At 42.0% G+C, this 25,696-nt stretch overlaps 1 protein-coding gene across 25 annotated transcripts in view; it reads right to left on the bottom strand.

Annotated features, from left to right (window-relative positions):
• The window catches only part of FAM13A (family with sequence similarity 13 member A), a 207,411-nt gene that overhangs the window by 41,059 nt on the left and 140,656 nt on the right, over positions 1-25,696 (bottom strand). For 19 of the 25 annotated variants that reach the window (XM_065597492.1, XM_065597497.1, XM_065597496.1 and 16 more), the window contains 5 exons: positions 24,167-24,208; positions 12,320-12,364; positions 9,070-9,249; positions 5,649-5,835; positions 441-517 (listed from right to left, as the gene is read on the bottom strand). In XM_065597492.1, the coding sequence (XP_065453564.1) occupies positions 441-517; positions 5,649-5,835; positions 9,070-9,249; positions 12,320-12,364; positions 24,167-24,208 (531 nt within the window). Of the gene's footprint in view, positions 1-440; positions 518-5,648; positions 5,836-9,069; positions 9,250-12,319; positions 12,365-19,097; positions 19,182-24,166; positions 24,209-25,696 lie in introns of those variants that run through there. The other 6 variants (XM_065597494.1, XM_065597488.1, XM_065597493.1 and 3 more) reach the window with 2 other exon arrangements.

Here is a 25,696-nt window from a genome sequence, read left to right as displayed (position 1 = left end):
CTACACAAGTCCAATGTGGGGCTGTGGTGATGAAGCCCCTCTGCAGCAAACTGAACGGCACCCCCATGGACTACTGAGGGTCTGTCTGTACAGCAGATGGGAGCATGCTTGCCAGTGCAGAGAGACAGAAACCAGCTAGCCCTGCTCGAGCTAGCACACTGAAAGTAGCAGCGTAGCCACGGTAACAGGGGTGGCTCAGGCTAGTGCCCGAGTACACACCCACCCAGCACCTCTGCATACCCATGGGGTGGCTAGCCCGAGCTAGCCCATTACCCACGCTACAGTGTTATTTTCAGCAAGCTAGCTTGAGCAGAACTAGCAAGCGTCCGTCTGCTTGCCCTGAGAAGCACCTCCCAGCTGTAGTGTGGACGTACCCTAAGAAACAACAATCACATCACATAGAGCCACTTGGAGAGCAAAACGTAAGTTATAAAAGTCACCTTTCGTCAGACAAAACCTCCATGTCATCAGGTCCTGCTCTGGCTATCGGCCTTGAGGAGCTAAAGCTTTCCATACTCTGTAACACAGCAAATTTTAAAGACAATAAGTTAGATAAAAGGAATAATAATGCTGGAGGCCATTACAACATCGTATCCAAACCAAGTACTACACAGAACAAGGGGACAATCACGGGTCTTTCATAGAATTACAATTTAAAAAAGCATGCTTCACTATCCATTTCCTGCACTAAAAACAACAGCATGGCACTAAAACAAGTGCCCGTCACCAGAAGCCCTTAAAGTGTTTCGCAAAGAACAGCTTGTGAGGCTAGGATTCTTGTCCCCATTTAACAGACTGGAAAAAAGAATAAGAGAAGGGCACATCTCTTAACAAGCTGTGGAAGAGCTGGTAACAAAATCCAAGACACCTGTCACCAGCCAATTCTATGCTTTACTCACTAAATCACATTCATATCAAGAATTTTAAGGTGAAAGCAACCAAAGTAATAGAGTTGCCTCAAAACACATTTTAATGACAGCACAGTTTGTGTTTGACTCAGGAAGAATTATAAAGTGCCTCTTCTTGAAAGAGGAAGAGACTAAGGATGAAAAATGATTACTGTATACATGGAGGTTACGTAAACTACAACAACATGTATACAGGACAATCACTTACAGAATCTTGATTTGAGGTTTGCTCTGGTCATCAGCTATAAGGAACATTAATGATGTCGTTCATCTCAAGCTTGAAAAATTATGAAAAGAATCTGAACTCTGATCTATCCTGGTTCGCTTGTGTAAAAAAGGCTTATAAATAACCTGTGTCAGTTTTATAGACATGATTTCATTAGACACTGGTTATCCCAGCCACTGACCATAAGTCTGTTTGTATCTCTTACCAGTCTCCAAGCTAAATTCTAAAAGGCGCACAAAAAAACGGACAAAAAATGGGTGCACAAAAAGACCCACATTTGGACACACAGCACATATAGAGTCATGGCATAGGCAAATGGCTAATTATGAACACAAGATACAAATGTCAGATTTTACAGATGTAACTGATGTGAAAATCTAACTCAATTGGAATGAATCAGATTTTTTTTTAACCTTCCATCACACAAGGTCAAGTCACATACTCTATACTTGTAAGCAACACACGTAGTTCACTTTCTTTCTGCTGAATATATCTCACCTCTATAGTGTCTATAAAAACAGATAAATGAGAGGGACTGGGGAAAGCAGACATATGTGAGCAAGTCCTGTACACACTTGAGTGTCTGCTTATTGAAAATTGTTTTCCTACTGAGTTTCTTTCAAACTGGAAGCATGTTTCAAAATCGCCTACAGTCTCTTACTGGATACGTTGAATATGGCCATTTCATGCATGTGAGTACTATTTTTCAGTTCTTTGGCTATGTCTCCTTCCCGGAAGGCAGCCTTCAGTGGTTTGAAATAGAAGAAAAAGCCCTCTGTCAGTGCATCAGAGTGCAGTTCCTGAACAAGACTACGTGAGAACAGAATTCCCAGAGCACTCGGAGACATTCATGATGTGGAACTCCCTTCTCTTTAAAATCCAAGCAGATGTGTTCTTTTGGCTACACGATTCCATCAGCACAGTCTAGTTATGCTTCAGCATTGCCTTAGGAGCCTCTTCAAGATGACCAGGCATAAAAATGAGATCAGAATTTTAGCAGTTTAAATAAAAACGGGGCATAACAAGTTTTAATGTTTATTATTTGGTTTTGCTTAGGAGGGTTAATTGAAGAGGATTTCTCTTTGACTGTCCCTTCACACTCTGGGTCAGATGCTACTGAGCAGATAAGACAAGAGTTCCCACACAATTTCCTACTAACCACTTCAAGCTTCACTGATGGGGTGGGAAGAGTTAAGAGAAAATGAGAAAGAGGATGTTGTCTGAGTGCTCCTGGAGCAGAAACGGTCTCCTAGGGCTTTTCTACAGCGGAAAATTATATCAGGATAAGCTAAGGTAGGATCTTAAATCTGTATAGTTATACCAGTACAGTATAACCACTCGTGTGGACACCCTAATTCTGGTATAAGAGTACCTTTTTCGGTTTACCTTACATCATTTGGAAAAGGGTTTATGGTAAACTGAAAAAAAGTCACTCATATACCAGAATAAGAACATCCACATGGGAGGTTATACTGGTATATCTATCTAGAATGATATAACTGGACAACAGTGTTTAGACAAGGCCGTAGTATGTATCTATACTTCACCAAGAACAATAGGGCCTTCATCCTGGCTGGGTCTCTGGGCACTACTGCAATAAAAATAGGAAATAAATTACATTCGTAAAAGAGAGTTCAGTCGCCATGCCAGCTCAAGCTGCATCTTAGGGTCCACAGGAGCAGGAACTTACGAGTATACGTGCGTGCTCTGTGTACAATGGGAGATGCAGTTCTCCTACCTATTTTCCAAGCAAGTTCCTGGGCAATGTCCTGTTGGCAGAGGCTGCCTCTCTACAGCTGCATCCTATACTATGTATATTTTGTGCATTCTGACTTGTGCTTTCCTTAAACTGTCAGAAATATTCCTCCTGTTTCCATTTGACAGTTCCACTGAGATACACTTTCAGCCACACCACATGAGGTGACAACATGCCTGGCCACGTCTCATAGGCATGCTCCAGGTAGGATCTGTGCAGCCAGTGTATGAATCCTGATCTCCAGCAGCTCCACAGTTCAGAGAAGGGCCACAGAAGGGAAATGTGTAAGAGACAGATTATAGGCAATGCAATTTGATGACCCTTCATTTGAGAGTGGTTAGAGCAGTGGTCACCAACTGGTCGATCGCGATCGACTGGTCGATCCTAGAGGACCTCCCAGTCGATTGTGTTCTCTGGTGGTGCAGCATGGCTGCCGCTAAGACAGACTCCCTACCCTGGCCCCATGCTGCTCTTGGAAGTGGCCAGCGCAGGCCCAGGGGCAGGGGTCTCCCTCTGCACGCTGCTCCTGCCTGCAAGCACCACACTGCGAACCCCTGGGCCCCAGTCCAGAGCCTGCACTCCCCTCCCGAACTCCAACCCCAACCCCCTGCCTCAGCCTGGTGAAACTGAGTGAGGGTGGGGGAGAGCAGGCGGGGCCTCGGGGAAGGGGCAGGGTAACTCCTGGGTTGCCCTTAGATTCAAAAAGTGATCTTGGGCGTAAAAAGGTTGGAGACCACTAGGTTAGAGCCTCACCAACCCCTCAACCCCAAGGTATTCAGTCAAGTAGGTATTTTGGCAGTCTTTCCTTCTTAAAGGCCACATTTTGGGCCAGATTCTCATTTACACTTCACTCTGGAAGAGTGAAGGGGCCTGAATGGGGACATCAGTGTAATGTCCTCCCACTTTCAGGCCACTTTGCACTGCCAGAGTGGTATTAAGGGGCCTTAGTGTAAAAGCAAATCAGGCTCTCAGTGGCACTTCAGTGGAAGCTACACATGTGTCTCCAGAGCCAGGACATGTCCCCACATCTGCAGAAACTAATTTGCTTTACATTTATTTAAAATAAAAAGAGAAATACTTCCAATGTTTGTGGACGGTCACCATACCACCCATTAACGCAGTAATGGGAAGCAGAAGAAGAATCCCCCACTAAAGAAAATGATGTGGTCTTCTCCATTAGAGAGGAGGAAAGGAGGCAACTGCACATACTGTCCCACAGGGACGCTACTGCACGTCAGTAGTTGCCGCCAGAGGGCAGTTAGCTCTACTCTGGCCAATTACTTTGGAATTGTAAGTATAATTGTAAGTACAAGAGGGTCGTTTTTGGATGGGGGAGGCTCCTTGCATGTTCCCCACCTCCGGAACACCCACAAAAGAGCCACTTGTACTCTTGGCCCAAATGCTGAAATCTGTCTCGTGTAGCAGTTCTAAGGGTGCAGACATTAAATGTCTATTATATGCGATAGGCTACTGATGCTTCGTGCTGAATCTAATACATGGAGCCTATGATTTCTCAGTTTCTTTCCTTCATTTTATCAATACCATTTCTATCTAGCACACAAAAGAACCCAACTCATTCTCTCATTGATATCTGTGTACATTTCAGACTGATAAATAACCACGGTTGTGTAATCTAAAACAAGTGTGCCAGAACACGATGTACTTTTTCAAAACAAACCTATCACATTTCACAGGCACTCACCTATAGGAGACTTTGGAACTCAATCAACAACAACCAGAGAAAATATTCCACAGCTGGCAAAACCTACTCTTTTCTCAGGGTATTGTAATGCTACCAGTGATGCTAAAAGTTTGTGATGTGCCAGGTATCATATGGCATTGTATGCCTGTCTTTATCAAGGGCCCAAGTTGAAAGACACTGTAGGTTCTAACTGCTAACACAACATTTGGTGCCTGTGTTGGCTATAGGGGGAAGGAGATGTTGCATCAGCAATTTTTGCTGTTTGTCACTGTGGGCAAACTGTCTTCTACTGGGAAGGTCAAACAGGGATCACAAACATGCTGTGATTCAAAACAAAAACACTGCGCAGTTTAAACCCGTGTCTTCTATAGGCTGTGGTACATTGCAAACATAACTGGTGCATTTTTAGTCAAAAGGTCTGACGTATCTAGATTGATCAGTTTTCATCCTAAAAGGACTTCAAAGCATTTTGCAGAGTGTATGCATACAGCACCACTGAAATGCAGCCACTGCTGGGAGGAAGGGCAACCACCAAACTCACCCACTGATAATGACCCTGGCACTCACTCACTACAAACAACACACTGATGAGCTACATTGTGATGGAAAACTATCGGACAGAATTCAAAAAGAGGAAATCCCCCCCCCCCCCCCCCCCCCGACACCAGCGGATGGTCCAACCTGTGAGGTGCTGAACAGTCTCAATCCTACTAAACCCTTGCAGGGTTGGGGACAAATTTCACCTCCTTACTCTATTTTTGAAACCATATTGTTTTGCTTTATTAAAAACAAAAATAGCTACGTGTAGACTAAGAGGGTCAAAGTGTGAATTTGGCCCTTCTGTAACCACAATGCACTTGTTAAAAGTGTAGGGCCTGATTCTCCATGGCCCTAACCAGCCATTTACATCTGTGCAAAGTGCAAGTGATTACAGCTTTTTAAACGGCGACACAAGGTACAAAGTAGTGGAGAAGCGTGATGCTTGCTTGCGAGTGGGATGCTCTTTCCCAACATGACACTGACCCCCTCTGCAAGTGATATGGCATGTTCGCTTACCACAGGGCTATCCTGGTTATCGTTAAGCTCAGAAAGTTTAGTGCTGGATTTCTGCCGTTTTGGTTTATTCCTTTCTCCAATATACCCGGAGTTGTTTTCTTGTAATTTTTCTACTTCCTGAGGAGTCAGAATACAATCTTCAAGGTTTCCGAATCCAGAAGGAATGTTTTCTTTGTTGATGACCTCTCTGAGGAAGGAAAATTACATTGCAACAAAACTGTTTTTAAAAAACACAATCCTATTGCATTTATGCTACTGGCAGAGAAATGCATTATGCTGACTGGTGCAGTTCTGGAATTCTCTCTTAAACCCCATCTGCATTTCATCCTATTGCAAGAAACACAACACAAGTTGCGACATCCTAAATCGCAACAAGGAGTTAAAAACAGGTGAACTACATCGCATGAGAAAACATGGTGATCAACACTGGGGACCTGATCCAACTCCCACCAAAGTCAGTGGAAAGAATGGATCAGCTCCTGGATGTACTAGTTATTTTTATAAGGTTATGCGAGTTAACTTTCCCAGAGACAAATGTTTGGGGTTTTTTTTTAGCAACTAACAACTTGTAATAATTTCCGGTATAAATTGAAAGCAGAATTTGGGCATGGCTCCCAAACCTACTGTAACTCAGCCCTTTACCCAAGTTTGCAGGGTAAGAATACATGAGGCATTTCCATTGCACACTTGTTTTCTTTTCTTTTTTTGGGGTGTGTGTGTGTGAGGGAGTGATCAGTAACAGAGAACGGGATGGGAATGAAAGTGCCTCATCAACAATAACTGCAATGCTGTGATAGAGAACTGTGTGATTTGTTGTGCTGCATGGAAATATGTTAGCTTGCTTAAATGCTTCTTATCTGACACTGTGATAAATTCCTGTTTGTCTAGTCAGATCTGTGTGTTTTCCAGAAATGTCATCTATGCTCATCTTTGCCTCCTTGCTTAGGAGGGTGGAAATCTTCTGCTAGCTCCCTTTCCCTGCAGTCATTCTTCTGCAGTGCCACTCCTCTGCCCTCTTTAATAGGTATTTTTTCTATTATGTGCAATAATAGAGACACTTTCAAAAATACATACATCACTGTATTTCTTCTATTTGTATATCGATACGCATTTCCTTCCTCCCAACCTCTATGCTCCCTTAGGCTAAAAGCCAGAGAGGGAAGGCTGGAATGGAGGGTAACAGTTGTACACATCCACAGCAGTTTTGTACAGAGAGGCACAAGGCTCAAGCTCTGTTTTCAGGAACATCCGTGAAGTTGCTCTAGAGTGGCACTGGTGTAAATGAGAGAGGAGAATCTGACCCCGAAGTGTCTGGCTAGTCCTCATGAGGGAGAAAGTATTCAGATTTTTAAAAAACGCTCTAGTTATTTTCTAGGTCACAAGTCATTTCTATGTTTTGTCTCTGGAAAAGGGAGATGACAGAGAATTATAAATCTCTGGATGAAGCCTATCAGGCCCATTTAACTTTCTGCAATTGTTATTTTTAAACCACTGAGATGTGATTCATTACATTTAGACGGTAGGTCATGTGGTGTGCAAAATGTAAGCCTATGCATATGTTTATGCCATAAATATTATCCCAGCTGTATGCTGCCACTGTATTGTGTAGCACCATGGGTCTTCTTTAGATCTGGGTCCAGACCGCAAAGAGATAAAGCCAGCTAAAATCAAAAAGGTCTCAAATGAAATTTTCAGTTTTCCACAATTCCCCTAACAGATCCTAGGACAATTTATCCCTCTGAAACCATAGAAATGACCTGATTTCTCAATGCCATTAAGTTAGGACTTCTGATTTGCTTTAAATTAATATCTGGGGCTTTGGGGTCAATCCAGTACTGAAGAGTTAGCAGCTAAATGGGCTAGAAAGCACTAACGGCAAATATACAATGCAATGCAGAGGCTGTGCAGAAAAAACTGCAGTGCTATATATGCCGCCAAACACGTACACTAGCCCGCCTCTGACCTACTTACCTGACAAGCCAGTCAGAAATGCTTTTATTGCAGTTACATTTCTCTGCTATGTTAACATTCCACATTTACCCTAAGTCGTGGTGTATTCTCCATCACTGACCATTTTTAAATCAAGACTGGATGTTTTTCTAGAAGACATGCACTAGGAATTATTTTAGGGAAGTTCTATGGCCTGTATTATACACAATGATGAACACAATGGTCCCTTCTGGCCTTGGAATCTATGAATCTATATTCCTAGATGTCGAGTAGCATGGATTACAATTTTTGAGCCTGGGTGCCTAAAGTTAGGCCCCCTAAATAAAAGTGGCTTGATTTTAAAAGATAATAAGGCCTGTAGCTCCAGTAAGTTTGTTGGTGTTCAGCAGCTCTAAAAATAAGGTAATTTTTATAAAGGCACCTGTAACATGTATTTAAGAGCCTAACTTTAGGCCCTCAATTATGCAAACACTTATGCACATGCTTAACTTTAAAATGACTACTCATATGTTTAATGTTAAACAGATGCGTAGATGTTTGAGAGATCAGGGCCTCACTTTAAAAATGTTGGTCATAGTATACAGTTGTACTCAGTTACTGCCCTACCAAAAAAAAGAAATATTTCAATTTCCCCTCACATACCCATACTACATATTATTGGGATTAAGTCTTCTATATATGTATTTTGCAACAGTTTAGACAGTGCAAACATCTTGCCCATTTAAAAATACTTTTTATTTGCTAAAAGTAGGGAAAGGTTACATTTTCCCTCCCAGTAAAAAAATCCTTAGATCTGTGCGTGAACACCACCTCTATTCAGCATGCAATGGTGACACATCTGTATTATATGCTGTTCGTTATCAGTAAGAATACTATGTATGACTAATCCTTGAGAGGCATTTAAAAAAAGCTGTCTCAAAATACTGTTTATCTGTCTTATAACCATTTAGACAATAATGGTTTATTTTTTATTAATAAAAGGGGCACGTTCTTCTCTCAAACGCACACACGGAGCACTGCAAAATCTGAACAGAAGCTGTCTTTCTACATGTGAAACTAGAATTTGGTCCAAATTTTGTAGCTGTTTTGTTATACAAAAGGACTTGAAAGGGTTATTTTTTGTCCAGTATTAAGTTACAAATGCCCAAACTGATTTTTTTTAGGAGTGTTACTGTTTCCAGATACATATAATTAAAACAAAAACTGAACACTACTTTTAGGCTGACCCCTTCAGCCCATTCCGCTGTGTAACGACTCCAAATCAAGGCCCTGGTTCTGCAGTTAACAGCTCCAAGTAAGTCAGTGGAGCCTGGCACAGGTGCAGCAGTCACTCCGTATGCGCTCAGTTGCAGAACTGGGGCCAAGGCTTGTAATAACGGAACTACTGACGGAGTCTTGCCTATTTAATGGGTGTGATTATGATGCTATCAACTAAATATAATTTTTAAAGGAAAAGAAATCATGAACATACACGTCTCTGTTTCGTCGGCCTTCATCCTGTTCTTTGTGATGCCGCCTCCTCTGCCTGGTGGACACATTTGAAGAGGCTGACGATGTTCCTGATTCGGAGTCCTCTGAACTCTGCCCACCTGAGCCATGAGCATCAAAAAGATGCTGTTCCACTGCTGAGCGGATCGTCTTCTCTAAGTATCTGTCAAGATGAAAAATAAGGTCAATTAAACTTACAAACTTACCTGGAAACCTCTCCCTTTTTAAAAGTCACAATTTTGTAATAACTGCAGTAGTGTCTAAAACATGCTAAGGATGGTACAGACGCATGGCAACACATCAGCTAAATTGTTCAGATGTGAGTGACTAAAATGGGGCACCTAGAGCAAAGTGACCCAATTTTCAGAAGCGCTGAGCACTCTCGGCTCCCATTACCATCAACGGCTGTTAGGGCCGCTCAATACTTCTGTAAATGAGTCCATTTCTATGTAGGTGCCTAACTGGAGCCCCCCAAATTAACAGACCCTAGCATGAAGAGCTTTAGTTTGAAACGAGAATTTAAGATTCAAGTGATTAGACAATCCATACTAAGGCTAGGTCCACACTACCCGCCTGATTCGGCGGACAGAGATCGACCTTCTGGGATCGATTTATCACGTCTCATCTGGACGCGATAAATTAATCCCAGAAGCGCTCCCTCGTCGACTGCGCAACTCATGTTCGCCGAGAGGAGGAAGCGCTGTCGACGGGGGAGCTTGCCTGCGCCGTGTGGACCCGCAGTAAGTAAACTTAGTTTGATCTAGGAAACGTCGACTTCAGCTACGCTATTCTCGTAGCTGAAGTTGCGTTTCCTAGATCGATCCCCCGCCCCAGTGTGGACCAAGCCTAAGATAACAGGGTCTACAGTTTTTTAGTGGGTTTTAAAATTCACTCCCATTTCTGGGGAGGGAGGGAGGAAACTGGGGGGGGTGGGGGTGGAAAGAGGAATACAACATGGAAAAAACAAGAATCACCTCATGCTGGGTGACCCACGACAAACAAACCCAGGGTAGGGGGGTTGCTTTAGGTTTGGATAGCTGGTGCATGCATGATGCAAATATGCACAAACGGCCCTGCATCATCCCTTCTCTCACCTGCTCTTCATGTACTGACCCACACCGCAGGTGGAGTGGTGTGTATGGGTGGGGAACAACACTTCTCACAGCTCCCTGGTGCACTGGCAGAATGTTCCTGCTGCACCTCCACTTCCGATGGTGCAGTGCACTCCCCTCACTGCACCTAACCAGCATTGTTGGCCTGGATAATGTGAGGCTGGGGCTATATGTCTCCTCTTTAACTTGCCCCTGTCCTTTTGGGGTGACTGACTCCCAGAGGAGCTAGGAGGGAGCAGTCCCTTGTGACAGAGTGCACAGGCTGCAACTGTGATTGGCCCCTGTGAAAGGCCTGCCAGAAGGAAAGGCTCTTTGAAGTAAGGACCTTAAGTGACCTATAGATAAAGGCCATGAACGTGTGTGCAGCAAGTTCTTTAATAAGTGTACGTTAAGGGCATGCTGTTGAAAGCGTGGTTAGACAAGTTATCAGGGTGAATGCTATTCATATTTACACATCATATAGCTCCGCCATCACCGACTAAGGGGGAGATTTTCAAAGGCACAAAGGGCACTTAAATGGAACCTGGGTACCCAACTGTTCATTGTGCCTTTGCCCATTTCCTCCTAAATACACAGAAGTCATTCTAAATTTGCACATCTTTCAACAGAAATCATGCCAATAATCAATTCAAAGGAGGCCCATTTTCATTTCGGTAATATTCTTTTAGCTATAATTGCTGCTCTGAAATGTATCTTTTTATGTGAACTGGTTATTCACTGTATTTTTTTACATGGCCACCTATAAAACTCAAGGAATCCACTCTTATTTAAACTAGATTATGGCATTCAATACTCTCCCTGTTTGTTCACAAGAACAGAGCAGTCAGATAGAACATCTGGATGGTACAACCTCTCTTTGTAACAAAACAAAGCCAGTAGGTCAAATCTGACAATGCCCAGCAGCTTTTCCAGTGCTCAGGTGAAACAAAATTATATAAGAAATGGTAGCACCTGTGAGAATGATGAGTGACTACCTTCTCACAAGTATGTCGACCACCCAGTAGGGCAACTCATCATAAACTTTACTTGGTTCTATTTATATTTTTATATTTTTTATATATATATATAAATGTCCAATTCTGATCTCATGCTGTTTTAACCTTGCTGCAACTTCACTGATTTCAATGGAACGACTCCTGTTTGATTCTGGTGTGAGATTGGAATCAGAACTACTGTGAGCAACAGAGCTTTTATTCACTTCAGTATAGTGATGGAGTCACTGTAGTGACACCAGAGATAAGGTTGTGAGACTGTTTCCCTTATAAACCTAATTGAATCCTCCCATTCTCACTTTGTGGAAAAAAAGTTCCTTTTTCCTTGAAATTTCTTCTGCTTATTTTTGGGCCAGAGGAGGGTTTGGAGGTAAAGACTGAGATAAATCAGACAAACATTTTTGATACATGACAGTTTGAAAAAAGGAATTTCTCTCCCTGTCCCCTCGATATTTTGAAAAGTCGTATGTTCTCTGGAACATCATGGCTTACAAAAGGCTTGATTAGAAACTCCAGATTTGTTTCATTCATTCATGTTCAATAACATTTGGCGCACAAAAATGATTTCTTGAGAGAATCTGATAGTTAATTTTGAATGTGTTAGCTATGAATGTGAACCTCTACATGGGCCACGAGGCCAATGAAGAGTTTATAAACTTGTTGCTAACTATTATGTTAGCTGAGTTTGTAAACCCTCAAAAAAAAAAAATCAAATACAAAAAATTAGCAATATCATAAAAGTGTATTTTAACTTTGCTAAATGAATGTGTGTGTGTGCGCGCACGCATGTATGTGTGTAAAATATATGGGCAAGAATAAGTTCATATGCCAAAATTTGGGACTTGAATGTCAGGCAGGTAAGGAGACTCTTTACAGCACAGCGAGGTTGTGCTTCTTGAAATCTCTGTGGTTACATAACCGTAACATCCCATGGGTGTGGGAAAAAAGCAAGGAACTATGACACCCAGGCACTTATTTGAGAGGAAGTGGTTTATGATCACTATACACAATGCACTTTTCTTTGGACAGCACTAGGCTATTACCGAAAAATAAGCGAACAACATTTTTAAAAGCTTAAATAGATAACAAATGATAGCAACAAAACTTAAAAATAAACAGAGTCACTTACTCTCCAGTCGTAGGAATGTTACTGCTCACTTGGGATACATGGGCACTGTGGAAAGGGAAGAAAGATCTAATTACCAAAGTACTGTCAAGGTACACCTGAAGGAGAACACTGGCTTTTCTTCTCTCATTGCCTTTTCTTAGACACTCCACCATCTACTAAATTAATTAAAGGTATGATCTGTCAGCAGGAATTCATGTCCTAGAATTACATACGCACATGACAAGCTTCTGACCCCAACAGAATTTTGACTCACGCTATTAGAACGGACATTTGTAAAAGGCTCGTACACTCAGAATTGGATTGCTTGTCATTTACTACCAAGAGACTGCAGTAAAAAGGAAGGTATGTTAGCGATAGCACATTATGATTCTTCTCTGCCTGAATATTCTGCAGCTGTAGATCACACTTAGTTTAATTGAATGAGCTCTGTTCTTTTGAGTCAAGATTTCAAAACGTACACACTATAAACTGACTTAACATTTAACAAGTTTTAAACTACTCATCAGGAAAGAGGCAAAACCTATTTCCTCTTCACAGATTCCCCTTCCCCAACTCCCTGTTTTTCATGTCCTTGGCTCCCTCTCCACTTTTTTTTTTTTTTTTTTTAAGTATATTTTCTGTCCTCTCTGTTTGCCTCTCAGTCTGACTCCAGGCTCAGGAAGAGGTAAAATAACCTAATTCTAGCTGTCGCCACTCACTGTTCAAAGCACTTTCAAGTAAGGTGACGTGCCATCCCGCATGACCATTACTGCTCTGCTCTCTAACTGCAGGGTCAGATTAGATTAGGCCAAAGAAAGTTCCTCCCCTTTCATGTAGCATCAGATTGCTCCTCATGTGTTGACTCAGCTTTGCAGATAAGAGGGCATGTGAGATTTCACTCCTGTTCATCACGCCTACAATATTAATTAAACCAAATAAGTTAGCTTAAACGTTGCATTTGGCTTTATCCTCTTATCAGCAAGAGGATCAGTAGCAGGGTTGCCTGGTGTACTCAGACGTAAATTGACCCTACGTTAGATTACAAGAGGGACTTGTGAAAGTCTTACTCTAGAATTCTAGGTTTACTGTGCCACCTTAATAGAAATTTACTGTTTTTAATCTATACATGCAAGGGGCGTCCTTTCAGAAACTTTAATTGCTGATGATTCAACAATTGCTCTATTACTTTAAACCAATCACAGTTTCTAAGGTTTCTTCTATCCCTTCTCTTTAATATTTCCCCCACCAAACAACTGTAGCTTCCCTGCAGAGACCTGATGCTAGCCAGAAGGCTGGAGCACTCATGTTCCTCAGAAGGAAAGCACACTGTCGCTTCGCTGGTAGCAAGTGGTAGGGAGAGGGGGTTGAACTGGTGTGAGGAGGTAAAATAGAAGTGTCACAAAAATCAGTTTAGTAAAGCCACACAACAGCACGCCTCTACAGTCTAGAGGATAGAACTACTGCAAGCCTACATGTTGTAGATAAGCCAGCATGCTTTTAGTTCCTGCAAGGAATTCAGTGCATCCCCACTAACCAGCTTGGTGTGTGTAAATTAGTGCAGTACATCCACACATGCCACTCCCTTCAACTATGGCTTCACCTGTAAAATCTGACTTCTACCCCAGACACAGTTCCTCAAAGGATTCACATAGCATGAAAGCACATGTATATTTGGCAGTCTATTCCATGTATACATGGATGTTATACCTATATAATACACATACAGTTGTATATTTCCGATTAATACATTTATCATTTGTATCATCTTATTGTATTTAATATTACCCTTACACACACAAAGAGACAGATATAGAGGAAGACTCTCCTCAACACACATGTAGGCAATATCTAGGTGATTAATTTAATTTATTACATGGCTCTGCTACTGATCATACATATTTGACCACTTCACCCGCTGTCTATCCACCCACTACTGTCTCTTCCCCTGGAACCTATTGCAGGATTCCTGAACTCCTCAGCAACTTCAAAGAGTTGAAATGTTTCATATTTTTCTTGGAAGGTTTGAATAAATCCCATGGGAATGGGTTGCTGGGCAGAAGGCAGGTGAGGTACCAAAGTTGCATAATAAATGTAGTTTCTCACAAATGTATAACTGACACAAGTGTGGTTGTACTTTAACTTTACATCAAATTTCTGTACTTTCTCATTTCTAATATTTACATACAATACATATCAAATATTGATATCTAACACACACATATTCACTTGCCCTTTATCTCATCTCTCTTCGTCCTCCACCCCCAATAAGCTCTCTCTTTCTTTTCTTTTTTTCTTTTTTTAAAAAGACATGGGGTCTAAAAAGGAGAGGACGCTTAAGAGGAGATTAAACTCAGAAAATAGCATTTTCCTTCACATTATGCCATATAATCCCAGCAAAATTACTGTTGTGTAAAAATGCAAACTCCTGTTTCCATGACTGTAGTCTTGAGCTCTTCATTCCATTTGTTTACTGGTGATATTTCACGCTTTGGGCAGAATTTTGAAGGATTATGGGGGAATGATTATTATTCCCTAAAACTATTTTTTGCCTTTTATCATGTAATTTCATTTAAACTTGTGGAGAAAGGATTATTAGAGCATGCAGTTCTTCTTCTAGGAAAAAAGTAAATAAAAATCAAATGCAAAACAGTGTATAAAATTCAAAACATTTTCATAACCTCCACATATATTGAGTAGTGATTTTAACCTGTAACAAAACTGACCTCATCAACACGGATTCAGTTTCAAGACCATTAAACCTGCTATTTTTTAATGACACATATACATACGGCAATTATTTTGGGGTAGCTATAAAATATCTACTAAGGGACTGTAGGTTCTATCTGAGAGCTATACAATACTGATTTTAAAATTACTTCATGGATATAGAGAGCATGAAGTAAATACACACCCACCCACCCACCACCACTTGCTGAAGAGAGAGAAAGTACTTTAAAAAAAAAGCTTCATTAGCCCTTTTAAATTTAGAAACTACCTTTTTCTTGGTCCTGTGATATGTTAATGCTCTTTACTGGGCCTGTCTCTCAATAATACTGGGATTTTGAAGGAGAAGTTTTCAGATACACTAAATTTCTTATAATTCCACAGTAATTGGCTTTCCATGCTATTTAAGTTTGAAGCTTAATTAAAATGCACTGCCAAATTGGTTCTATTCTGTACCATTAGCCAGGAAGTTAGGCCATTTTTAAAAAAAAATCTTGATGGAGTAAACAGAATTATGAAATAGCTTTAGAATGTTAGGCACAAATGGTATGTGTGTATTTCTGACTATGTTAATAACCTCCAGTAAATACATGGAGATATTTAATGAGAAATTCTCAAAAAGCTAACAGCAAAGAAACACTTCTGGTAACAAATTCCTAGGGGTTTGCTGAACTTCTTGGGTGGCTGAAGTCACTTGGTCCTCAGCTTCATGCTTCATAAGGCACCCAAAGGCATGCTATGAATGCCCAAAACACATTACTTGTCATGTCTTACTGCGTAATTAATTGCCTCTAAATAGCAGCTTTGTTCATTAAATCAGTGAAACAATGTGAACTCATGTCCTGCTTGGTTAATAATTTTCTCCTTCTGTGTTTGACGCATTCATATATACAGTCGATTATTTTCATTTCACTATACTGTACTTCTACTGCTCCACCCCATGCCCCCACTGACATCATTTGAAGAGTTATCCAGTTCTGGGACTTCATGCTTCCTCAGAACCAGCCAAGGCCACAAATTCCTGACAAAAGTCTTGTTTTAAACACCAACCCCTCACTGACCTGCTCCCACAACCCCTTCATACTTCTTTCCCCTAGGGGGGGGATCTGAATCACCAGAGTGCCCCAGTGTTAGCTTACACCAGAAGTGGGCAAACTACGGCCCACAGGCCCGTCCTGCCCGTCCCCTGAGCTCCTGGCTGGGGAGGTTAGCCCCCGGCCCCTCCCACGCTTTCCCCCCTCCCCGGCAGCCTCAGTGCACTGTGCCGCCAGCACTTTGGCCCACCACTCCTGCCGGGTAGCATGGCTGGCTCCAGCTGGGCGGCGGGGCTGAGAGCTCCTGCTGCTCTGAGCAGCATGATAAGGGGACAGGGGGCAGCCAGGCAGGGGGTCAGTCAGGTGACAGGGAGCGGTTGGATGGGGCAGAGGAGCAGTCAGGGGACAGGGAGCAGAGAGTGGTTGGATAGGCGTGGAAGTCCCAGGGGGGCCTGTCAGGGGGCGGGGATGTGGATAGGGGTTGGGGCAGTTAGGGGACTGGGAGCAGGGGGTTTGGATAGGGGGTGGGGCCCTGGGGGCGGTTAGGGGTGGGGGTCCCGGGAGGGGGAAGTCAGGGGACAAGGAGCAGGGGGGGTTGGATGGGTCGGGGGTTTTGAGGAGGGCAGTCAGGGGGTGGGAAGTGGGAGGGGGCAGAGGCCAGGCTGTTTGGGGAGGCACAGCCTTCCCTACCCGGCCTTCCATACAGTTTTGCAACCCCGATGTGGCCCTCGGGCAATAAAGTTTGCCCACCCCTGGCTTACACCCAGCTCCCTAAACTTGCAAATACAACCCAAGTCTCATGGACACCTCAGCCTTTGTCAGGTGTACCCTATCACCTCAAGGTACCTTCTCCCATGCATAGGAAAAAATGATTTACTTCATGGGCCACATCCTCCAGGTCCCTGTCCATCTCGGACAACAGATGCTAATTTTTTCTAGCACTACTCCATTAATACAGGGCAAGCCATTAATATCCAGCTACATAAAGGCCAAATCATTCAAACCTGGGTGCCTAAAGGCCTCCAAATTCATATTTAGGCACCTAGTTATGGGCATCTGACTTTCACAGGTACTGAGCAACCCCAGCTCCCATTGCTATTAACGCCAATGAAAAGAGGGTCTTAAGCGGGGGGGGGGGGGGGGGGGGAGGGTCGTATATACTGTTCCATTTAGGCCCATTAGGCAAGTGGACTGATTTATTTCTGTTACAGTTCAATAGACCAGCTTTTATTACAATTAGTTCCACTCTCTCCTGAATATTACAAAGCTGGGCACGTTCATTGTAAGGGGCTTGATTTTCCTTGTACACAAGGGCAAAACAGGAGTAACTTCATGAAGTTCATGGAGTTCCAGTGGTATCAAACTGATGTAAGAGGAGAATCTGATCCAAAGGATCTGTTAGCAAAGAGAAAGCCTTCATCACTTGCTCAATCATTTCTGCCTCCGTTCTCCTTGTTTATTTATGTTATTTTTAAATATTGCAAAGAAACTTCTGACACTAATACACTGAAAGCTGGAAATTACAATAGCATAGAATTAGGCAAACTGAACACAGCAATGTTACGGAGAGGCACGCATCTCGAGATAACTAGTTACTGGTTGGATATCTTTGGAAATTAATCTTAGAAGATCGTGAGTGTCATCAAGGTAAAAATACAGGGTGAGAGTCTCACCTCTGCTCTGGTACCTTTACACCAGGTAAAAGGGCTGGAGTGGTGTAAATGGGCCCTAAAAACCCTGGTTCTGCCTTGAGGAGGATTCCCCTCCAATGTAAGCACTGCGGAAGACAGCCATAAGGTTGCCCTCTGAGACCCCCCATTACAAGGCCAGGAGTAGTGGGGCTGCTGGGAAAGGGTGATGGAGACAGGAGGGGGAGTTCTGGGCGGGGGTGAGGGGACTGCAGCACACAGCACTGTGGAGATTCTGGGCAGGGGTAGCCCAAGGAAGCAGCCATAACTTAGATAGGCCCTCAGGGCTGTCTAAATTATGCCAGAGTCCTCTCCAGCTCCCAGGGCAGCTCAAGACTTCGAGGTTTCGTAGGTGGCTTAAGCCACTTTAGCCACACCCCACTTGGTCTACAAGTTCTATGTTTGTGTCTCTCAGGCTTGGTCTACACTAACCCCCCAAATCGAACTAAGGTATGCAACTTCAGCTACGTGAATAACGTAGCTGAAGTTCGAAGTACCTTAGTTCGATCTTACCTCGGTCCACACGCGGCAGGCAGGCTCCCCCGTCGACTCCGCGGTACTCCTCTCGTCTAGCTGGAGTACCGCAGTCGACGGCGAGCACTTCCGGGTTCGACTTATCGCGTCCAGACAAGACGCGATAAGTCGAACCCAGAAGTTCGATTGCCAGCCGCCGAACTAGCGGCTGGGTATAGACGTACCCTTAGAGAAAGTCTACACTGCGGGGGGGAAGAAAAAAAAAAAAAACCTGAGTTAAGAACACACCTTAACTAACTTGGGTTAAAATAGCAGCAAAGACCCAGCAACTTGGCTTTTAACTCATGATCATTCCCAGGGAGCCCTGCCCTCTAGGTTTTAACTCACACTGTTAGCCTGAGTTTAAAGGCAAGTCTCCCTCTCTTCACTGCTATTTTAACCCCAGTTAAAAACACACTTTTTTTCTGCAGTGTAGACACACTCTTAGAGGCACAGTCCAGAATTTCACCTATTGTTCTTTGCTACAATAAAGCTACCAAAAAGTGCAAATGAGGGTGATTTCATTTTGCACTTGGTCTCACACATCTGTCATGGCTCCCAGAGAGGTCACAGCTGGAAAAGTTTGGGTACCACAACTCTTTACCTCTTTAATGAACCCTCGTCTTTTAATCTAAACTGAATATACCCTGTCATGATTTTGAATTAAACTTCCCAATATCTGCACCTTGTGCAGTGTATCATTTACCTATTATTGCATTAGCCACATGATTGATGTTACTCAGGAACTGAAAACCTTCCCTGCAATAACAGAGGCACTGCAGAGCAAAATGTATTACTGTCAAATATTAAGAACTGTAATTGGAATTAGTCAGAACATACCGTACTATAATCTTGCACAGGACTGGCTTTTCCCTTCTGCCCCAGGGAAGGTGCATTAAAACAGCATGGAAAACATCTATAAATTTAATCTAAAACATTAAAAATATTTTTAAGCATACAGTGTTGCTTCCTGGCCATCAATAATGACCTATAATTATCAATGTCTCAGGCTATGGAGAGCTCAGAGCTTGGAACTAATGTTATCATTTACACAGGGGGTTACTTACAATGCACATACTTTATGCAGAGAAACAAAATGTTCAAAAAGAAAATGTAAATGATAACCAAAGGAAAATTACAATAGAGGCAAACAAGTTCACTCTTCTAGCAAAGCTGCTGAGGAAAAATGCCAATGACAACAGTTTCTACAGCTTTTTAAAAACAGAACAATTCCAAAGTCTAGCTGGTACATAATTCCTCTGGTTTAACAATGGGACTTTTCAATGTTTAAATGGATCAGAAGAGGCTGGAATCTGTGTAAAAGTTATTTATTATCCAGAATCATAATGTTAGGTGCTTTCTCCTTTACAGCTTAAGGTCTGTAACATAGCTCGTGTTTTGTCTAGAATTTACAATTCCATTATAAGAAATTTGCTTCATGCTGAAATTTGATGTACAAATCTTCAAAGCAGGAGAGGATTGTTTTTTGTATATAAAATCTGACGATGATGATGTGCTGCAAATGCCTAGCTATGTCCAACCATGGTATGGACTTGATTTCAACCTTCTCTTAATATAGTTTCATATTTTTGAAAGTTCAGATACAACACAATTAGCCTTACCTTAATGTGGTATATTGTATTTGCATGGTTATTTTAATGTCAGGAAAAATGAATCCTATGAAGAATAGCAATTCTCCTTTGCTTTTCTTATATATGCCTCCCTTTATCCCTTGTTCTAGTATAATTTCCTGTGACTGGTGCACACTGGCACCTACCGTTCAAAGCAGAGATATCTGAGTGATGCAAGTACCCTGGCTAAGGCTAAAACTTTACTGGAGTAGAGTAATAGGTATACAGAGATCTATACTCCAGGCTTCTTTCACCTCTACCACTTTCATCTACTGCACATGCAGTGGAGCACAGAACCACCAGCCCAGCAACATTTCGTTTTTTAAAAGGGCCCAACATTCAAAGTGTTCTGACTAGCTAACATTAGGACTCTGATTCTCTCAGGAGGTGCTCAAGAGATTGCCGGATCAGCCTCTTAAGTAACAGCCAATAACTCTACAAACAGATTTTCAATTTTGTCCTGAAAGGCTGACATCAGAATAGACACAGTAAATGTCACTGCATGATTTGCCCATACGCACCAAACAGGCTAAGACTCTTGTCAGTAATGCTGCACTGATAAGACCATTTCTCTTGAGTAACATGGGACAGATGTTAAAGAGAGAAAGAGAGGGAGGGGCATTACCACAAAGAAAGAGAACAGTGGGATTGAAAGGAAAAACACAAGGATAACACCGGGGAAAACCACCTGATGTATGAATGCAGTGTGTGCAGGGCCAGACCTAAAGTCAAATGCAAGTTTTGCCACACACTTCAGTAAGAGCTGGGTTGGGTATGGTATCATTTCAATACAGTACTCATCAGTGGTGCTGGAACCCTTTTAATAGTGGGGGGGGGGTGCTGAAAGTCAGCCCCCTTACCCTTGTCCATGCCCCCCCACCCCACAGCTGGGGCCGGAAGCAGTGCCGTGTCCTGAGAGTGGGGGGCTGGGCACATGTCCAGAGACCCCGCGTAAAACCTGAGGGTGCTGCAGCACCCCCCACACCTCTAGTTCCTGTGGCTATGGTACTCATTAGTGAGATAGCATGATTTATGAGTTACTAGTAATTGGCTGCTTTGAGATGCAGGGCTATCTTCTTTTTCCATTCCTTTGGTTTACGTCAGGATATATCCATTGAGAAATTTCTTTAAAAATAGTCTATATGATAATGTAATTTCTAGAACATACACGTCACCACAGATCACTATTACCTTCTATTAGTTCATCTTACCAGGCTGGGTGCAACTGCCCTTACTTGGAATGGACTTTGCCAGCTGCTACTTGTACATGAAATTGCGTTATCTAACACAGCTGACATTAGCTTTCCTGTTATATAAGCCAAGTCGTCCAGAGCGCTCCCTCTTATGTAACAATTTCAGTTCTAATGTTCCCATGGCTTTCATTATATGACATTCTGGAACATATATGCCCTTCAAGCACGAACTTCTAGGACAAGCAATTGCCAGTAAGGTTTTCCCTTTCTTTTATTATTGAAATATTCACATTGCAAGGTATTCAATACAGCACTGCTGAGCAAGTGAACTAGATCTTCTTGATCAGGCTTACTTGAGTTGTATTCTCGCCCCAGTTTCCAATAAAATCCCCCAAAGATGGATTTTTTTAATTAGTATATTTTAATAATAGTGGGTTAAGAACAGTTTTGATTCACAATAACATGTGGAACATCATTTAAGTACTAATTCTTGCACTTCGGTTGTTTTGTTTCTTTCTTTTTATACGATCAAGGAAAAGAAAGTTGTTTCTCACTAGTCATGGACTATGAAATACAGAATCAAGTAAAAGGAGTTTAATAAAAACATCATGACATTCGCAAAAGTGATAGAATGTTCTGCTAGTTGGCAGAAGCCAAGTATTACGTAGCATTTGGAATATTAACAGCTCTAGTTCACATCCAACTAGCATGTTACATAACCGTCTGCATGAAATTCCTGTACTACAGTACAAACCCAGAAATGACTACTCTCCTAGCAACCCACATCCCTATTTATTTACATTAATTATTCAATTGTTGTATCACATGAATAAGGCTGCAGACTATGTAAGCTTGGTTAACAGCAAACCAGGACAAATAAAATGGACCACCAGACCAACCTATGCACTGATTCAAAGGGCTCCCCCAGCCCCTTGCATGGAACAAAGTTGCTTACAACACGAAATCTGCTTCGCTGGAGCAGCAATAAAAATTGTAAAAGTCACATGAGAAAAATCTGCCACCCACCACAGGAGCTCTGAACTGAAAAAGCACCAGCCGCTGCCCAGCCTGCACTGGCTCCCCTGCCAAATTACCTCCACCTGGCAACCAGCCTAACAATTACACATTTCTGATGTGTGATAAATAACAGCAAGAGTTACAAGCTGTTGGTTTTATTTACCAGTAATTGCTTCTCAGCGTTGTTACAAAAGAAAAACAAGCTAGGCATGAGGGCTTATATCACAAGGTGTGCTACTCCCTCTTTGTTCTTATTTGCCATTTCTTCAAACTACTTATTGGCTCTCATTTACTCCTCTTCAAATTTGCAAAGTACATCTTCCCATTCTCATAGAAGTCACTGTCCTTCAGAGCTCTCTCATCCATTCCCATTAAAGCCAACCCTACACTTAAGAGACCACTTGAATCTTTCTAATTTCCTCCTCCTAAGAAATATTGTTCCTCTAATCCCAGAGTCCATCCTTCCCTCTAATAGGCTTCTTGATTCTTCATCAATAACTCCACTCAAACCATGCATCCTAATTTCTCTTGATCACACCAGCTCAACTGATATTCTCCTGGATCTTCTTTGAGAGGAGATTTCTGCTCTAAGGGAGGTCTCAGCTCTCATTAGGTCCCAAATCAGGAAAGCATTTAGACATGTGCTTAGTCCATCCCTCTTCAGAAAAGTACAGGCTTAAGAGCTTTCCTGAATAGGGATGCTTTCATGAGTCATTTTTAACAGAAAGGAAACTCAAAAGAAAACAGTACGGTACATAATTAGTAAGTGTCCTTATTATATTCCCTCCGCCTACCACAAGCTTCAGGGTTAGTTAGAAGGAAGTATATCTGTTTCAATTTCTGTCCAATGATCTTTTATTTTTAGCTACTGTTGTAACAATATCTACAAGGAATTGTCTATCTAGAGTAAAAATATAACACAGCATTAAGGCATAATAAATAAATGAAAATGCAATGAGATGTGGGGGTAGCTGCATAGCCTGGATACTACAGGTATCTATGTTAGGGTCTGATCTCACTTACATCTTCATTAATGATCTGGGAGGTAGAATGAACAGCATGTTAATGAAATTTGCAGATGATGCTAAAGTGGGTAGAGTTGCAAACTCCAGGCGGGATAGAGAGACAACAATACAGGAAATTAAAGAGGTTAGAAATATGGGCAGAAAATAACAAAAATGAGATTCCACAAGGAAAAATGTGAGATAAGGAAAAATAATCTGGAATACGTACACTAAATGGGAGGAAGAAACATGGGAATCAGTAATTCTGACAGAGAGCTAGGAGTGAAGTTTCTAGGCAACAACTAAAAGGGGAAGAGGGAAATACAGTGAGAGTCCACCAGTATCCAAGTGTAAACACCAAAGAGGGAGGGGAATTATTCAGACTGGTAGACACAGTCATAGCTTGGAGTGATGGGCTGAAATTTTAGGCTACGTAACAATCTGCATATGTATCTTCACTGCTATGACAATCAATAACCCCCCCCCCCCCAAACACACCTTTCAAGATCTATGAGTCCTACACAAGCCTCTCTCTCATACAGACAGATGGTAATTCCCCCCTGAACAGGCATGTCTGGAAGTAAAGCATTTTCTTATTTTCCTGCACTGGCTTCCTGCAATAGCAGGAAAGTTGCCACTACATGGCTGCTAACTTTCAATCTGGTTTCTGGGGCAGTGCAACTATGTGCTGTCTCTTACTCAGGGCTTGTAGCAAAGCTGCCATTGAGCTTGTACAGTATGAGTTGTTTAAAATGAATATTATCTAATGAACGAAATTATGTAATGAAATTATGTAATCAACATGAAAATCAAGTTCATCCGCTAACTGAAAAGTTTACTAGTCTGATGTTAACTCAAACCCCACGCCCACAAGCTTCCAATCTTTTTACATCTCAGAGGATTCACCCACCCCACTGGCTGCTGAGGTGATCATGACAGTAAACAATAATCTCAGACTTGATTAGAGCCTGTTCACACATTTCTGGCATCATCCCCAACATTATGTTAAAATATCAAGTCCTTCCCGCACAGAGAAACCAACAAAAAGAAGGAGGAGTAAATACCTCAAATAGAAGGGAGACATGGGCCGCTCATCTTCTTGGGAACTAAAAATAAAACACATTTTTGAAGTTAGTATGTAGTTCTGTTCTTTATTTGCAAGTTAATTTGTAGCAAAACATTTGCTCTTTCAAAAACAAGATAAAAATGAAACGCCATGTGTCTGGCCCAGAGGCTATATTTAATGCGTGTATTTTGTGCTACAATAACTTATGGAAGGGAACTTTAAATTACAGTCCTCAAAGTCATGAAATCCCAACTAATTTTCCAGTGATCATGAATGTGGAACAATCTGCTGTAGAACCGTCAGGAGTCACTGCAATTCTGCAGCACTTCAGGGACTATTCCCATAGCAACAATATAGAAATTCTGCCAACAGAATAACTGGGCCTTTTGCTTCGTGCTGTTCCAGAATTGAATAACCTGCTAGTAAAGGTAAACAGAAAAGCTTCTGTTAAACAAGGAAGATTATTTAAAAACATTTAAGATGCCAATTTAGTAACTAAGTATGCACAGAGTGAAAAACTCCAGGCCTGATTCACCATGCAATATGCTGGTTTTACTCTACTTAAATGAAACTGAGTTGCAGTGGTATAAAACTGGAGTGGCACAGTGGTGAGTCAGGCCTGAATAAAACTCAATCATTTTAAAAATAAATATAGATAAAAAAAGCAGTTCCTCCTAGACTTGAGTCCACTGAGTCCCTGATTGGAGATTACTGGCCAAATTCAGCCCAGGTCTGACTCCATTGATTGCAGGGCTGTGTTGATAATTAGAATCAATTTGGCACTAAAGGATTCTCCTCTCTGAAGTGTTGTTCAATGTTTTGCCTTTGTATTGTTTAAAGGCCCATTTGTTCTAGCGCCCTGATCCTACATTTAGACATGGTCTTAATTTTCCTGTTGCGAATAGTTCCCCTCAAGTCAATAGGACTACTCACAACAGTAAAGTTAAGCACTTAAGTGTTTGTAGGATCAGGGCCTAGAAGTCTAATTGTGTCAGGGAACAGTTAGAAGTGTCTACATGTTCACTGTTTGTAGTTTGGGAAAAAAGGTTAGACCCCCAGTCAAGGAACTGTGTTGCAGTCTGGGTCATACCTAGTCAAGACACTGAACAGCAATTCAGTGTTCCCACTTCAGGAGGGGGATCTCCAGATTCTAAAGCAGATTGAACAGTGCAGGAAAATACGGTTTCTGGTATTATCAACTCCTATCCACAGATTGTGACACCCTCCTCCAACACAGTTATATGATCATGTCCTAGCCACCATACAAACCCAGTGTTAGAACACAAACTTCCCTAATCAAGCCATACAAAAATACATGTTATGGTCAGATGTGTAGGGCAGATAGACACTTCGATTGCAAGTCTTTGGGGCAAGAAACTTGCCTTACTCTACATGCATATGGGACATGATCCAAAGCCCACTGAAATCAGTGGAAGGTTTTCCAATGTCGTCACTGAGCTGTGAATCAGGCCCATAAAGAGCTGTGTACATTTGGGGGTCTGTATAAATTATTTTAAACAAAATAAAT

This window comes from Chrysemys picta, chromosome 5 (assembly GCF_011386835.1).
Source record: "Chrysemys picta bellii isolate R12L10 chromosome 5, ASM1138683v2, whole genome shotgun sequence".
In the NCBI taxonomy this organism is placed as follows: domain Eukaryota; kingdom Metazoa; phylum Chordata; order Testudines; family Emydidae; genus Chrysemys; species Chrysemys picta.
This window is presented reverse-complemented; position numbering and strand designations above follow the sequence as displayed.